The 17,562-nt window shown below is 39.2% G+C and overlaps 1 protein-coding gene across 1 annotated transcript in view; it reads left to right on the forward strand.

Moving 5' to 3' along the window:
• postnb (periostin, osteoblast specific factor b) overlaps positions 1 to 17,233 on the forward strand; it is a 63,232-nt gene extending 45,999 nt beyond the window's left edge. The window contains exons 16-22 of the mRNA XM_061972521.1: positions 623 to 668; positions 919 to 945; positions 5,225 to 5,377; positions 7,354 to 7,401; positions 7,517 to 7,594; positions 7,670 to 7,708; positions 16,774 to 17,233. Of these exons, the coding sequence (XP_061828505.1) occupies positions 623 to 668; positions 919 to 945; positions 5,225 to 5,377; positions 7,354 to 7,401; positions 7,517 to 7,594; positions 7,670 to 7,708; positions 16,774 to 16,802 (420 nt within the window). The 3' untranslated portion in view covers positions 16,803 to 17,233. The remainder of the gene's footprint in view (positions 1 to 622; positions 669 to 918; positions 946 to 5,224; positions 5,378 to 7,353; positions 7,402 to 7,516; positions 7,595 to 7,669; positions 7,709 to 16,773) is intronic.
• The last annotated feature ends 329 nt before the right edge of the window (positions 17,234 to 17,562 follow it).

Below are 17,562 nucleotides of genomic sequence, written 5' to 3' on the forward strand. Positions count from 1 at the left end.
AATGGCCATTTGAATTTACATGTTTAATGTTGTTTGTTATTTTTCCTATTATTCTTTAATATAATTTGGTACCACTTAAACATAAATCCTGTGTTCAGTCTTTATTACTCTCCATTCCTAGAGCTGAGTTTAGTTTCTTCTGATCTAGCCCAGACATATCATTCACTATTTTACTTAGTACTTGTACAGTGCTTTATTACAGTAACATACAGGTTAAACATAAAGGCCTCACCTTTTCTCCTCCAAACATATTGCTGAGTATTGTGGCCAAACAGCTCAATTTTTGTTTCATCAGACCACAGAACTTTCCTCCAGAAGGTCTTATCTTTTTCCATGTGAAACTTCATGAATGTTTTTTCTGACAAACAAGTATGTGCTCCAATCACAAAAAAATAAGAGTTGTAGAAATTATTGGAAACTCAAGACAGCCATGACATTATGTTCTTCACATGTGTATGTAAACTTTTGACCAAGACTGTATGTTGTATGATATAGGAATATAACGGTGGTCAATGCCGACTATCCACTTCTAATCCCATGCTTTACTCAAATATTTGTATTTGTTCTGTACAACAATAGGTGTAATCCACACTAACTTTGACTTCTACCTTTGAATTTCCAGTACATTCCAGGATTCAGATACAAGGAAATCCCCCTCACGTTTCTGAGTAAGTCACACAATTATTAAAACTGTTATGTTATGTGATCAAAATACCATGTACCGTATTTTTCGGACTATAAGTCGCAGTTTTTTTCATAGTTTGGCCGGGCTCCAGTGCAACTTATATATGTTTTTTTCCTTTTTTATTATGCATTTTCGGCAGGTGCGACTTTTACTCCGAATAATACGGTATTCCTTTTTTTTTTCAAATCCCTGTTCACGTTAATTGATGCCTTTATATCTCCTGTTGTCATTAGAGAGGATCATCACGCGCGTCGTTGAAGGTACAGTAATGATGATCAAGCATCATCATCATGTGATTCCCCATTAGAAAATCCTTTACACACAATGTTAAGTCAGCAAGAGCTCCTGTTGTAAGTCCACAATGAAAGTGAAAGCATGGCTTCGAGCAGCAATCATCGCCTTCAAATCCTATTTACGCTCAACAGAACTAAAGCTCCAGGCCACGACGCGTTAATTTGTGGCCTCGAGTTTGAATTAGGCGCGACATGTGCAAGTGAGCACGGGCATTTAAACCCCTATTTTCACCCTTTTATCAAGTAGTCCGCTACCGGAAACAAAAAAAAAAAATCCTCCATGGTGTGTTTTCCTCCAGACCTCTGAGGAGTGGTTGCTCTCCCCCGCTGGAGCGCTCCTGCAGAGGGACGAGGAACTCGCAGCAATGTCTGTCAAAATGTAACGTGAAAAACAGATGCCCATTTTTTTTTTTTTGCAACGTTTAACAGATGTGCCCAATGATGTAATGCTTTCTTCCCCGCCTGCGCTGCACACCTCCACAAACTGCAGTGTGGTTTTTAAAAGCAAAAACAGACCGACTACATTGTGAAAAACCAACAGAATTTAAGGTATAAGAAATAGGGCTGGGCGATATGGCCTTTTATTAATATCTCAATATTTTTAGGCCATGTCACGATACACGATATATATCTCGATATTTTGCTTTATCCTTGAATTAACACTTGATGCATATAATCACAGCAGTATGATGATTCTATGTGTCTACATTAAAACATTCTTGTTCATACTGCATTAAAGGCCTACTGAAACCCACTACTACCGACCACGCAGTCTGATAGTTTATATATCAATGATGAAATCTTAACATTGCAACACATGCCAATACGGCCGGGTTAACTTACTAAAGTGCAATTTTAAATTTTGCGCGAAATATCCTGCTGAAAACGTCTCGCGTGACGTCACGGATTGTAGAGGACATTTTGGGACAGCATGGTGGCCAGCTATTAAGTCGTCTGTTTTCATCGCAAAATTCCACAGTATTCTGGACATCTGTGTTGGTGAATCTTTTGCAATTTGTTCAATGAACAATGGAGACAGCAAAGAAGAAAGCTGTAGGTGGGAAGCGGTGTATTGCGGGCGGCTGCAGCAACACAAACACAGCCGGTGTTTCATTGTTTACATTCCCGAAAGATGACAGTCAAGCTTTACCATTGGCCTGTGGAGAACTGGGACAACAGAGACTCTTACCAGGAGGACTTTGAGTTGGATACGCAGATGTGGTACCGTGAGTACGCATTCAGCTGCGGCGTCCAAACATTTGATCGCTTGCCCGTACGTGCGTGCCGCTATGTGCATGTAACGTACGTAACTTTGGGGACTTTGGGGAAATATATGTGCTGTATGAACTTTGGGGAGGTGAACGGTACTTTGGGCTGTGGGATTGAGTGTGTTGTGCAGGTGTTTGAGTTGTATTGGCGGGTTATATGGACGGGAGGGGGGAGGTTGTTATGCGGGATTAATTTGTGGCATATTAAATATAAGCCTGGTTGTGTTGTGGCTAATAATGTCTTGTGTTTATTTACTGTTTTAGTCATTCCCAGCTGAATATCAGGTCCCACCCGCCTCTCACAGCATCTTCCCTATCTGAATCGCTCCCACTGCCCTCTAGTCCTTCACTCTCACTTTCCTCATCCACAAATCTTTCATCCTCGCTCAAATTAATGGGGAAATCGTCGCTTTCTCGGTCCGAATCGCTCTCGCTGCTGGTGGCCATGATTGTAAACAATGTGCAGATGTGAGGAGCTCCACAACCTGTGACGTCACGCTACTCGTCTGCTACTTCCGGTACAGGCAAGGCTTTTTTATCAGCAACCAAAAGTTGCGAACTTTATCGTCGATGTTCTCTACTAAATCCTTTCAGCAAAAATATGGCAATATCGCAAAATGATCAAGTATGACACATAGAATGGACCTGATATCCCCGTTTAAATAAGAAAATCGCATTTCAGTAGGCCTTTAAAAGCAAAAACAGACCGACTACATTGTGAAAACCAACAGAATTTAAGGTATAAGAAATAGGGCTGGGCGATATGGCCTTATATTAATATCTCGATATTTTTTGGCCATGTCACGATACACGATATATATCGATATTTTGCCTTATCCTTGAATTAACACTTGATGCATATAATCACACTAGTATGATGATTCTATGTGTCTACATAAAAACATTCTTGTTCATCAATATATGCTCATTTTAAACTTTCATGCAGAGAGGGAAATCACAACTAAGTCAATTGACCAAAAGTGTATTTATTAAACAGTTATTAATCAGTGGCACAAACATTCATGTAATTTCCAAAAGAGAAAGTGCAAGATTGTCAGAGACATTTTAAACACAAGTGCACTTTTGTGCATGATGTCACTAAGATGACATATCAAAACAACACTACATTAAAGTGCACTTTTTGTACAGAACACCACTACAATAGTTTAAAACAAACAAAGTGCACTTTTGTGCATGATGTCACACAAGATATTTCAATAACTGTCAAATAAAAATGAGCTGCATAATAGGAAATCAAATAGTGTATGTCCTTCGCTATGTGGTAGTTTACTGCGGACGTTATCTCCTTCTGTTGTTAACTATTTTTTTCATACGATGTTGATGTGGAAATGGAAGATGCCAGGCTCAATTGTGTCAGTGCTGGTTGCTTGTTGGGTGTGGCACAGGCCGGAGATGTTGACATGCAGAGTTTCAAGCACTCTTCATTCTCTAGCGGGTGACTTTTCAAATGATGCTACAAATTAGCAGTGCTGCTACTTTTTGTAGCAACGCTTTTGCCGCATACTTGACATATTACGGTTGTCTGTTCAACATCTTCCCACTTGAAGCCAAACCACCGCCATACGATGGACCCCGTGCTGTTTTTCCTGGGAATTAATGATTCGCACCCTGTCTCTCTCTCATATTACCACTCGCACCGCTCCGCTTGCACCACAGCTAACTTTACCCATGTCTCTACTTCTCTGCTCGGCGAGGGCGTATGACGTTGCACGCGCGACAGTATGTAAGAAGGTGCGCTTGTTTTATCTCTCTGTGAGAAGGAGTGACAAGAAAGAGTCAGAAAAGCCTGAAAGTGTAATGCCCTCAGCTAAAAGCAACTGCGTGAGACTGATACTCGAATACTCACAATATAGTCATTTTCTATATCACACAGAGACAAACCCACGATATATCGAGTATATTCGATATATCGCCCAGCTCTAATAAGAAATCAGAATCGGATCATAGCACCGCTAACAAATATTTGGATCAGTATTAAATTGTGCAGAGGCACCCATCTTTCGCAAAAGCCTGAATACGATTTTGGATTATCCTGCTTAAAACACATCAATTAAATCACAACTAATTTGCCTACTTAACTACTGTAATTAAAAGCTAAAATGTCAGGAATCCTCTGATTGGGAATCACATTCATTCAAACCTTTCTGAGCCAGTGAAAGGTCCATTTGTCATGACATTGTATAATATTACAAATAATAATATCCACAATATTATTATTATTAGGGATGTCCGATAATGGCTTTTTGCCAATATCCGATATTGTCCAACTCTTTAATTACCGATATCAACCAATACCGATATCAACCGATATATACAGTCGTGGAATTAACACATTATTATGCCTAATTTGAACAACCAGGTATGGTGAAGATAAGGTACTTTTAAAAAAAATTAATAAAATAAATACATTAAAAACATTTTCTTGAATAAAAAAGAAATTAAAACAATATAAAAACAGTTACATAGAAACTAGTATTTAATAAAAATTAGTAAAATTAACTGTTAAAGGTTAGTACTATTAGTGGACCAGCAGCACGCACAATGATGTGTGCTTACGGACTGTATCCCTTGCAGACTGTATTGATATATATTGATATATAATGTAGGAACCAGAATATTAATAACAGAAAGAAACAACCCTTTTGTGGGAATGAGTGTAAATGGGGGAGGGAGTTTTTTTGGGTTGGTGCACTAATTGTAAGTGTATCTTGTGTTTTTTATGTTGATTTAATAAAAAAAAAAACGGAAAAAAAACCGATACCGATAAAAAAAAACCCCGATACCGATCATTTCCGATATTACATTTTAACGCATTTATCGGCCGATCTTATCGGACATCTCTAATTATTATACATGCATGCAAATGGTAGCTTCTCTATTTCATGGGTCAACCAAGCGTACCATGGCTCTAATTGTAGGCGGTAGTGAAACGTGTTCTTGTGTTTCAACTTATTTAGTCCCTGACGTGACCAAGGTGACGAGGGTCATCCAACAGGAGCCTTCCATCACCAAGGTTACCAGGGTCATCGAGGCTCAACCGTCGGTCACCCATGTGACCAGGGTCATTGAAAGTGACCCCAGCTTCACCAAAGTGACTAAAGTTGTGTCGGGTAAGTAGTCCAAATGGAAGGAAGACTAACTTAGCACATTTAGTTGTTTGGTACAGTTCCCCAATATTGTAGTCTGTCCACTCATTGCGTGCTGTGTCCAAACTGGGCTGCAACTAATGACATTTTAGTCGACTAGTCATCGATTATCTTAACGATTAGTCGACTAATCGGATTATGAAGCATAAAACAATTCAGTGGCAGTAGTTCAGCCATCTGTTTTCAAATTACAATTAAAATATTTTAGGCATGTGCTATTTAGTAAAGATGAATAATACAAATTAATGTATACTATAACTGTGCTGCTCGTTAGGCTGTTACAAAGACAAAAAAAAGGCTTCACTCCAATTCTTGCATTCTGCTATGGATTAACTCAAAGTTATGGGGTTTTATTAAATATTCAAGAACTTTTAGAAATGGGACAAAGAACAAGTTAGTGCTGTACAATATAGACAAAATATATATCCTGAGATGGGTAATTTCACATCCCAATATCCTAATATCCCATTCTTAAAAAAAAACAATCTTGATCCGGTGGAGCCTATAAATTACCCATATGAAGACTTCCCTTTATGTCAAAAATCATTGAAAAAGTAGCTAACCAGCTAACCTTATTTTTGGAACAGCATGATTTTTACGATAAATACTTGTTATGCCCCTACTCTTCGGGACGCAGCCTCCGGTCTTCAGGCCAGGGTCTTCTAAAGCAGTGTTTTTCAACCACTGTGTCGCGGCACACTAGTGTGCCGTGAGATACGGTCTGGTGTGCCCTGGGAGATTATGTCATTTCACCTATTTGGGTTAAAAATATTTTTTTGCAAACCAGTAATTATAGTCTGCAAATGATGTGTTGTTGTTGAGCTCGGCAGAGTAACCGTGTAATACTCTTCCATACCAGTAGGTGGCAGCCGGTAGCTAATTGCTTTGTAGATGTTGCAAACAGCAGGATGTGCGTGCAGGTAAAAAGGTGTCTAACGCTTTTACCAAAATTAAACAAAAGGTGAGTGCCTCTAAGAAAAGGCATTGAAGCTTAGGGAAGGCTATGCAGAACGAAACTTCAACTGAACTGGCTACAAAGTAAACAAAAACAGAATGCTGGACGACAGCAAAGACTTACTGCGGAGCAAAGCCGGCGTCCACAATGTACACCCGGACATGACATGACAATCTACAATGTCCCCATGCAGAAGGATGAAAACAACTGAAATATTCTTGATTGCTAAAACAAAGTAGATGCGGGGAATATCGCTCAAAGGAAGACATGAAACTGCTACAGGAAAATACCAAAAAAAAGAGAAAAAGCCACCAAAATAGGAGCGCAAGACAAGAACTAAAACACTACACACAGGAAAACAGCAAAAAAGTCCAAATAAGTCAGGGGGTGATGTGACAGGTGGTGACAGTACACCTACTTTGAGACAAGAGCTATATTGATGCATGCTTGGTTATGGTTTAAAGTCATATCCAACAATTGCGACGACAACTTTTTACTGTCAATTGAGTTTCCTTTTTTTAATGATTTCTGCTGGTGGTGTACCTCCGGATTTTTGTCAACGCAAAAATTGTGCCTTGGCTCAAAAAAGGTTGAAAAACACTGTTCTAAAGATCCCGAAAACTCGTTTTAAAACCCGTGGCATTACAGGCTACATCTCCCAGACTCTGGAACAATTTGCACCAATCCCTCCGCGATTTTGACTGTGTTGAAACGTTTAAGAAACATTTGAAAACTTCTCTTTTTAGTAAAGCTTTTAGTTGTATGCACCTTTTAACTATCATTTTTATTCCACTATGTTATGTTTTAAATTGAATTGTTGCTTTACTTTACCTATGTTTTGTACAGCGCTTTGTGATTTTATCTGTGAAAAGCGCTTTATAAATAAAATGTACTTACTTACTTACTTACAATAACGATGTATATCACAATATAGTATTTTTCCTTATTTGCAGAACATCACTTATAATACTTTTGTTGTTTCCAGGTCCTCAATACTCAGTCAGCAGTGGCACCGTCAACGTCGGCCTTGACGGTCAGTCAAACTATTTTACAGCACATCCTGAACATTTTAGAACGTTATAAAGTGAAGCACCTGAGGCCAAACAACGAAAGTGTATTCATAAATGCATCTTTCCTTTCTCTTGTAGGGTCTAATTTGGCAGAAATTTCCACTATCGAAACAAATCCGAATTTTGACAACGATCGGCTCGTCAAAATGATCAGAGGTGAGTTTTTGAGGCCAATTGGTCCAGTGTTTGACCATTGCTGTGTAACCTGATGACGATTGCTTGCCTTCATAGAGGGTGGTTCAAGGAGAACCTCTCCCCGAAGAGTTTTAGGTAATGAAACGATTCATTTGGTGTGAGAGAATGCTGCAAGAATGCATTTATTGCAAGCTTGCCATCTTATTATACGTTGATAGTTAATACCTGCATTAAAACCCTGTCAGTCAATGTTTGTGGCTTGTAAGGATCGCTGCCTACATGTGTGCTTATGCTGCATTCCAAAACACTGGGAAGTCGGAAATTTTAGACTGCCGTGCAGGCATACTTGCCAACCTTGAGACCTCCGATTTCGGGAGGTGGGGTGGTGGGGGCGTGGTCGTTGGTGGGGCGGTGCGTGGTTAAGAGGGCAGGAGTATATAGACAGCTAGAATTCACCAAGTCAAGTATTGCATACATATATATATATCTACATCCTGAAAATATGCAAACAAAACTGTGTTTAGATCAGTGGTCCCCAACCGGTACCGGTCCGCGGACTGATTGCACAAGAAAAAAAAAATCAAAAAAATCAAAAATGTTTTATTTTTTATTTTTTAATTAAATCAACATAAAAACACAATATATACACTATATATCAATGTATATCAATACAGTCTGCATGGATACAGTCCGTAAGCACACATGATTGTATTTCTTTATTGAAAAAAAAATAAAATAAAAAAAAAATAAAATAAAAATCACCCCTCCCCCACCCCCCGGTCCGCGGGACAAAAAGCTACAAAAAGGTTGGGGACCACTGGTTTAGTTAATTGATACTTCAAACTTGCATAAATATAACATGAATATAACATAACTTGGCTTCTGAGAGCTTCAAAATGTAATGAATAAAATGCTAAAGTTGTTGATAAACAAGCAATTATTTTAATAATTAAATATGGTCATTTTAAATGAATTATTATGATAATTTAAAATGTATTATTTCAAATATGTTTATTTTAATGTATAATTCTATGGCTGGATGTAATAAGGAGTCAGAAAAAATACAATTAATTTTGATGTTTTTAGCAAAATATAGTAAAAATGTATTTATTTAAAAAAAAAAATTTTTTTTTTAAATTAATAAATATATTTATTTTTAGGTAAGATAAACATAATAATACAATTTATCTCTAGTCTGGATGATTTAGTTCTTGTCACCCTGTTGTCCTCCCGTAGTGAAAAAAAGGCTGTCCTCACTCAGGTCCGCATGGAGCTGGAGGGGGCGTGGCCTCCAGCTCCGGCTGAAAAATCGGGAGATTTTCGGGAGAATATTTGTCCCGGGAGGTTTTCGGGCGAGGCGCTGAATTTCGGGAGTCTCCCGGAAAATTCGGGAGGGTTGGCAAGTATGCGTGCAGGACAAATGTATTGCGGAGGGACGTGAAGGCCAAAATGCAGTAGCCTGACAACATAATATAATAACAGAGAGACATATTTGTTGTGCTATCCATTTAACTGACTGTTAACATTACAAATACTGCGTAATAACATTACAGTATTACAAGTTAAAGTAGCACTAATAGTCACACACACACTAGGTGTGGTGAAATTAGCCTCTGCATTTGACCCATCCCCTTATCCCCACCCCACTCGGGAATCATTTTGGTGATTTAACCCCCAATTCCAACCTTTGATGCTGAGTGCCAAACAGGGAGGTAATGGGCTCCTTTTTTATAGTCTTTGGTATGACCCGGCCGGGGCTTGAACTCACGACATACCCATCTCAGGGCGGACACTCTAACCCAGTGGTTCTTAACCTGGGTTTGATCGAACCCTATGGGTTCGGTGAGTCGGCCTCATGGGTTCGGCGGAGGTCAAAACACACCCGACTCATCGTGTAAACACAAACTTCTCCCTATCGGCGTATTACGGATACGGCAACAGCAGAAGTCACACTGGTTTGCAGGTGTGTAATTTGTTGTGAGTTTATGCACTGTGTTGGTTTTGTTCTTTGAACAAGGTGATGTTCATGCACGGTTCATTTTATGCACCAGTAAAAAAACATGGTAACATTTTAGTATGGGGAACATATTCACTATTAATTAGTTGCTTATTAACATGCAAATTAGTAACATATTGGCTCTTAACTAGTCATTATTAAGTACTTATTAATGCCTTATTCGGCATAGCGTTATTATAACTCTAACCCTCTAACCCTGGCCCTAACCCTCTAACCCTGACCCTAACCCTAACCAAATAACTCTAAATTAAGTCTTTGTTACTTAGAATTAGGGATGTCCCGATCCAGGTTTTTGCACTTCCGATCCGATACCGATATTGTTTTTGCACTTCCGATCCGATACCGACCGATACTGACCGATACTGGCCTATCCGAGCATGTATTAAAGTTTAAAGTTATTTAGCCTACTTAGTTGTCAGAATCATGTTGAAAAGGGTTTTAGTACTCTTGATAACAACTAGCCAGCTGAATTAGGTGAGTTTGCATAATACACAATGGTTGGTAACAAGAAACTGACCTGGTTATTCAAGGATAAACACAAAATAGACAAAATTATACATGACAAACAGAAATGGCATCATTGAAACAAGGGCTGGGCGATATTTTAAGGCCATATTGTGATACACGATATTTATCTCGATATTTTGCCTTAGCCTTGAATGAACACTTGATGCATATAATCACATCAGTATGATGATTCTATGTGTTTTGATTGATTGATTGAGACTTTTATTAGTAGGTTGCACAGTGAAGTACATATTCCGTACAATTGACCACTAAATGGTAACACCCGAATAAGTTTTTCAACTTGTTTAAGTCGGGGTCCACTTAAATTGGTTCATGATACAGATATATACTATCAGATATATACTATCATCATAATACAGTCATCACACAAGATAATCACATTGAATTATTTACATTATTTATAATCCAGGGTGTGGAGGGGGGCGCCGGATGTAAGTGTCAAAAAGACAGCCAAAAAAGTTTGATATGAGAATAAATCTAAAGTTAAAATATAGGGTAGAAATGCACCCATTTGCAGGAAATGTAGTCTTGATTTTCAAAATGTTCTTTCAAGGCTTGCATGTCTACATTAAAACATTCTTCTTCATACTGCATTAATATATGCTACTTTTAAACTTTCATGCAGAGTAGGAAATCACAACTAAAAAAATCACTAATTTTTTCATACGGTGTTGATGTGGAAATTTTTGCCTCAGCATTTTGATGGTGTGGACGTGTGGCACCGAATGGAGATAAGCGTCTCGACAGACGTCACAATATTTGAACAATGATGACGAAAACTGTTTTCTCTGTCGTGTCCGTGTGTCGAAAATTGTTATGCGCTTATTTTTTTATTTGATTTTGTGCGTGGTATAGATTTGCTATGCGCAGAGGACGCTTAAACAGTGCGCAATTGCACAGGCGAGCACCTTAGAGAGAACGTTGGTTACACGGCTGCGCTAGCATCACAGCTAACGTTAGCCATGCTGCTACCTCTCTGCTCGGGGAGGACGTATACGTATGTGACGTATGACGTGACAGTATGTGACGTGTATAAGAAGGTGCGCTCGCTGTCTGTGAGAAGCACAGACACAGAAAAGAGTGAGAAGAGCCTGTCGTGTAATGCCAGCAGCTAAAAGCAACTGCGTTCGAATCCACAAACCTGTGGATGTGTTGAAGGTGTGCTGGAAAATGCGGAACGTAAATTATGGAGCAGCAGAAAAGTGGAATGTACTATTTAAATCGGTGCGTTGGAAAACACGGAGCGGCGTTTTTTTTTTTAACTGGATCTGGATAGGCATTTTCCCATGCCTTGCCGATACGCATTTTTTTGCAAATATCGGCGGCCGATCCGATCCAAATATCGGATCGGGACATCTCTACTTAGAATATGTTCCCCCTAGTGTCCAAATAACTCTAAATTAAGTCTTTGTTACTTAGAATATGTTCCCCATGCTAAAGTGTTACCAAAACATATAACTTTGTCTTGAGTTTGAAAAAAAAAAAAACATTTTATTTTTCACTAAAGAAGAGTTCGGTGAATGTGCATATGAAACTGGTGGGGTTCGGTACCTCCAACAAGGTTAAGAACCACTGCTCTAACCACAAGGCCACTGAGCAGGTTTATCTGTGCTTTAGGTCATTTAGAATAAGAAACGCTGGGTATGTCGTCAAGACTGACCCACAAACCAAACACTAACATCTTACATTTGTCAGTCATGTTGTTCTTTACGAAAACAAGTCATATCCAAGAGGCCTATTTCCGACTTCCCAACAAGCTGCAAGATGCTGAATGCATTATTTTCTTGCTGAGGGCTATCTGAAGTTTTAGGATTTAGTGGTGAAAATAATTGACATATTCCAGCGTGTGCCACCGCAACATGTCTCATTCAGACAACAGTCTCCAGTTTCCATTGGCAAAGGGTGTTCAAAAAAAAGGAGTTTAGTTCGAGGGACCCGATCACCGTCCCAACCTTGCCTCCTCTTACAGACTTCTCACAGCTGCTGAAAGATAGCGACAAATATTTTTACACAAGTCATTCGGCTTGAAAGGACAATCCTGAAGAATCCTGCCAAACAGCTTGGCCTAATGTCGGAGAGTTTCTGGAAATGAGTGAGCGGCAATCTGCGAGGTAACTGAAGGCATCGTGCAGCACCTCAGAAGCTTAAGCAACAGATTTATTACAATTTATAAATTGCATTCCGTTGTGTCCCTCAGATTTATAGGACACCCACATTTAAGACCCGTAATACAATGGAAAAAGACCAAGAATTGGATTTTCTACAGCTATAAATTGATTCAGGGATTAAGGTTGAAGAAGAACTGCACTTTTTGGGGGGAATTGTGCCTATTGTTCACAATCCTTATCAGAGAAAAGAAGACAAAAGGTTGTTTTCTTTTTGTTTGCATTCTAACAGTGACGTGCAGTCACTGTTAGAATTCTTAAATGTATCCAGTGATTATACTATAAAGTTATTTTCCATTTAACTTCACCAGTTTTAGATTATTTTTATTCAAAATCGCTGAATTTTCACATTTGCCGTTCAAATACTGAGAAGAGACGGTGCGGTGAACAGCAGCCAGTCGAGGCACGTCACTCAGTGCCTCAACATGGATTGCGGACTCGGCTAACTGCTGGCCTGCTGTGCAGTGAGACCGTATTGCTATATGAACTATATTATACATTTCCATAGTTTAGTTAGCTGAGGTATATAATGTACAGTGTATTTTGTCAACAACTGTATGTGTGTAACGTATTTCTTGTGCTGAGCGATCATAAAACGGCTGCAAAAGACGCACTGGCTGAGGCTCGCCTCCTGCACCCCCGCCGTAGAATTTGCACCCCCTGACGGGAGTGTTATATCAACTAAAGCCCACACTTAAACTTTCCACGTGCAAGATTGAATCTATTTAAAAAAGTTATTTCATAAGAAGCCAAAAAGTGCAAAAACAATAATGTTCGTGCTGGAGGAGTTGTGAATGACTGCAGGGCCACAACATTAGGTACACCTGCAGACTGCAGCCTACCGATCTCAGGGCGGACACTCTAATCACTAGGCCACTGAGTAAAAATGGACTAAGTGTAAAATAAACATTCAGACACTGTTTTTTTTATGTAATTATAATTAAAAAATACTAATATTAGTTGTAATGAATTAAAACAGTACGTTAACTTGGGATTTATTTCCAATTTTTGTTGAAATTTTGTGATTTCTTCATGTTAAGGAACACTAACAATTTCATTCATTCACAATTCAGGCATTTTAGGCCACGACAACCATAAAAAAGCCCGCAAAACCCTGGAGGGACAGATTACGGACATATTTTGTCTTAATTTTGACTTTTTGTAGGCTCCATAAAGCTTTACAAGTTGCAGATACTATATTTTCCGGATGATAAGCCACACCGGTATATAAGCCGCACCCCATAAATTGTAGAAGAAAAAATATTTTTTCATATATTAGCCGCACCGGACTACAAGATGCAGATGTACCGCATTTTTCGGAGTATAAGTCGCTCCGGAGTATAAGTCGGACCGGCCGAAAATGCATAATAAAGAAGGAAAAAAACATATAAGTCGCACTGGAGTATAAGTCGCATTTTTGGGGGAAATTTATTTGATAAAACCCAACACCAAGAATAGACATTTGAAAGGCAATTTAAAATAAAGAATAGTGAACAACAGGCTGAATAAGTGTACGTTATATGAGGCATAAATAACCAACTGAGAACGTGCCTGGTATGTTAACGTAACATTATGGTAAGAGCCATTCAAATAACTATAACATATAGAACATGCTATACGTTTACCAAACAATCTGTCACTCCTAATCGCTAAATCCCATGAAATCTTATACGTCTAGTCCAGGGGTCGGCAACCCAAAATGTTGAAAGAGCCATATTGGACAAAAAATACAAAAAAGTAATCTGTCTGGAGCCGCAAAAAATTAAAAGACTTATATAAGGGTTACAATGATGGAAACACATGATGTAAGTGTCTATATTAGCGATATTAGCCTACTATCACAATGACTATGTGTCGCTGGCTGACGCAAATCTTCGTTGACAGAAATGTTGAAATGTAATATTTGTTCGACACATTTTTACAACATTGGAAAACATTAGTAAAACTTCTCAGAGGGTGAGATAACTCCTGGAAAAAACTGTCTTAGAATGGCCAAAGGTATACATGTGTTTGTCCAAGTTAAAGGAAATGGCTTCTTCAAATGGAAGCTGGCTAACGTTTGCTGTGGTCTGGAACAACATGGCACACAAACAACTATCCAGCCAATATTACATACAGATAGTGTGTCATGAAACATGGGAAAAATAAACTAAATACACAGAGGACATAAGTAAAGGAAATTAAATTAGCTCAAATATAACTACAAATGAGGCATGATGATGCAACATGTACATAGAGTAAGCCTAAATAGCATGTTAGCATCGATTAGCTTTCAGTCATGCAGTGACCAAATATGCCTGATTAGCACTCCACAACAAGTCAATAACATCAACAAAGCTCACCTTTGTGCATTCACGCACAGTATGAAACGTTTGGTGGACAAAATGAGACAAAGAAGGAGTGGCATAAAACACGTCTTTCTGTGGCAGCGTCGGAGAAAGTTATACATGTAAACAAACTTTTGAGTCACAGTCCACACAATGGTGAGTTCAAGGGTCGCTTAAATTAGTAGGACAAAACGGCGCTCGCCAAATACTCTCATCAGTGAAGCATAAACACAAACATATTAAACAGTGGACTTTATAACATTTAGGAAGGTTTGTGTCGTGTTTGTCCTCCTACACCAGGGGTCGGCAACCTTTACCAGTCAAAGAGCCATTTTGACCAGTTTCACAAATTATGGAAAACATGGGGAGCCGCAAAAACTTTAGAAATTTTAAATGATATAACACTGCATACAAAGTTTTTTTTTTGCTTTGTGCTATATATAAATCAGGGGTCTCAGACACGCTGCCCACACCTTTATATTAATTTTTTAAACTGGTGCAGCACGCGAGTTTTATATGATTAGCGCTTGTCAGCGTCATGCGTGCCGTGATGGTACAGCATATAGCGACCACCACAACCAGCGTACCTGATCAGCCACATGTTGTATGGGGCTTCCACTTGCTCACACAGGTGACAGCAAGGCATACTTACTCAACAACCACACAGGTTACACTGACGGTGGCGGTATAAAAAAAAACTTTAACACTCTTACTAATAATGCGCCACACTGTGAACCCACACCAAACAAGAATGACAAACACATTTCGGGAGAACATCTGCACCGTAACACAACATAAACACAACAGGACAAATACCCAGAATCCCATGCAGCCCTAACTCTTCCGGGATACATTATACACCCCCGCTACCAAACCCCGCCCACCTCAACCGTCGCACAGAGAGAGAGGGGGAGGGGGGGGGGTTGATGTGTGAGGGAACAGGCTTGGGGTAGGGGCGGGGTTTGGCAGGGGTGTATAATGTATCCCGGAAGAGTTAGGGCTGCATGGGATTCTGGGTGTTTGTTCTGTTGTGTTTATGTTGTGTTAAGGTGCAGATGTTCTCCCGAAATGTGTTTGTCATTCTTGTTTGGTTTTGGTTCAAAGTGTGGCGCATTATTAGTAAGAGTGTTAAAGTCGTTTTGTATGACCACCGTCAGTGTAACCTGTGTGGCTGTTGACCAAGTATGCATTGCTGTCACGTACGTGTGCAAGCAGGAGATGTATATTGTATAACAAGTGTTGGGCTGGCACTCTGTTAATACAGATTGTAGAGGGCGCCAAATGTTGTACCATCATAGCACGCCCTTATTATATATGTAAGGGTGAAAATCTGTGAATATTGATCCCGGGAGTTTTCTGCGAGAGGCACTGAAATCCGGAAGTCTAACGGGAAAATTGGGGGGTTCAGCAAGTAAGCTGCTGAGCCGCATCAGAGTGATCAAAGAGCCGCATGCGGCTCCGGAGCCGCGGGTTGCCGACCCCTGGTCTAGTCTCTTACGTGAATGAGCTAAATAATATTATTTGATATTTTACGGTAATATGTTAATAATTTCACACATAAGTCGCTCCTGAGTATAAGTTTCACCCTCGGCCAAACTATGAAAAAAACTGCGACTTATAGTCCAAAAAATACGGTATATGGTACATCGTGAAATTAGATATTTACATAGAAATATTTTGGAAATGTTTATTTACACTTTGAGTTTGAACAGTTTCTTAAAGTGGATCATTTTAGTACATTGTTTGATTTCTTTGCTTAATCCATTCCATAATTTATCCGCTAGCGTAGAAAAATCCATAGAATTGCCACACCTTTGTATAAGCCGCAGGGTACAAAGCTTGGGGAAAAAAGTAGCGGATTATAGTACGGAAAATATGGGTTCGGTTGGTCGATGAAAAATTATACAAAACCAAGTAAAATACCTGCAGTAATGACCTAAAAAAAAAATCATAACTCTCAGCAAGAAACAGTAATTCCATCATTAAAATGTGCTTTTTGCTTTTTAATTGGTTGCTGTCATGCTTGCTGCTGCACCTGATTGCTAAACTGACTAACGCTGTAGCATCGTCTGCTCTGAATACTTGCTTTGCTAAACATGCCATTTGTTAGTTTGAGAGCCAGAACAGCCCAGTCTCAAACTATCTTTTTCCTTCTCTCCCAAGCTGGCAGGAGGCGAAGAGGAAGGGACTGAGGCAGCGAGACAGCGAACCACGGGTTGAAACTCACGTGCCAACTCAGGGTGGACGCACTTTAAACGTCCATCAAGATCGAAGCTGTTCTCGTAAAAAAAACTAACGGTACCTTGAATGCATATTCAGTTTAAGAGTGTTTTGGTTGAGCAAATGTACATAAAAAGAACAATTTGGAGTGACTATAAATACAAGACATCAGGGGTAGCTATTAAACTTTTTTGGGGGGGATTCTACACTTTTTTCTATTGCTATGCAAGAGCTAAAGCCATAAAACGTAAGTAAAATATTTTGTAAATCCAAGCATGGTAAAGAAGTAGTAAAATGTCTTATCTTGTCTGGCTTCTTTATTGTTAAAAGTCTCTCACTTCCATCCATGTATCCATATAAAGTTTTCCTGCTTTCTTTTCCCCCCCAAACATTTTCCAATAAAGTGCATTCTTTGATATAAACGTGCCACTTTTTGGAAAAGACACCTGACCATGACGGCCTGGCAGTATTGCTAAAGTCCTTAAAAGGTTTACAAGAGATTTGCAAAAGGTCTCGCATATCCAGGATGGAGTCCTAATGATGTCTCTTTCATATATTTACAAGTGTTTCCAAGTACAAGTGTTTAATCAAGGGGAATTCTTCCTCAGTGGCCATGTCATAATAATTAATAGCAGCTCCAGAAGCTGGCTGTCGACTCTGGAAAACCGCTGAGGAAGCGATTTTAGATACAAAAAAAAAAAGTGTTTAATTTGTATCCAAATGTTTAGAACC

Source organism: Nerophis lumbriciformis, linkage group LG17 (genome assembly GCF_033978685.3).
Source record: "Nerophis lumbriciformis linkage group LG17, RoL_Nlum_v2.1, whole genome shotgun sequence".
Lineage (NCBI taxonomy): Eukaryota > Metazoa > Chordata > Actinopteri > Syngnathiformes > Syngnathidae > Nerophis > Nerophis lumbriciformis.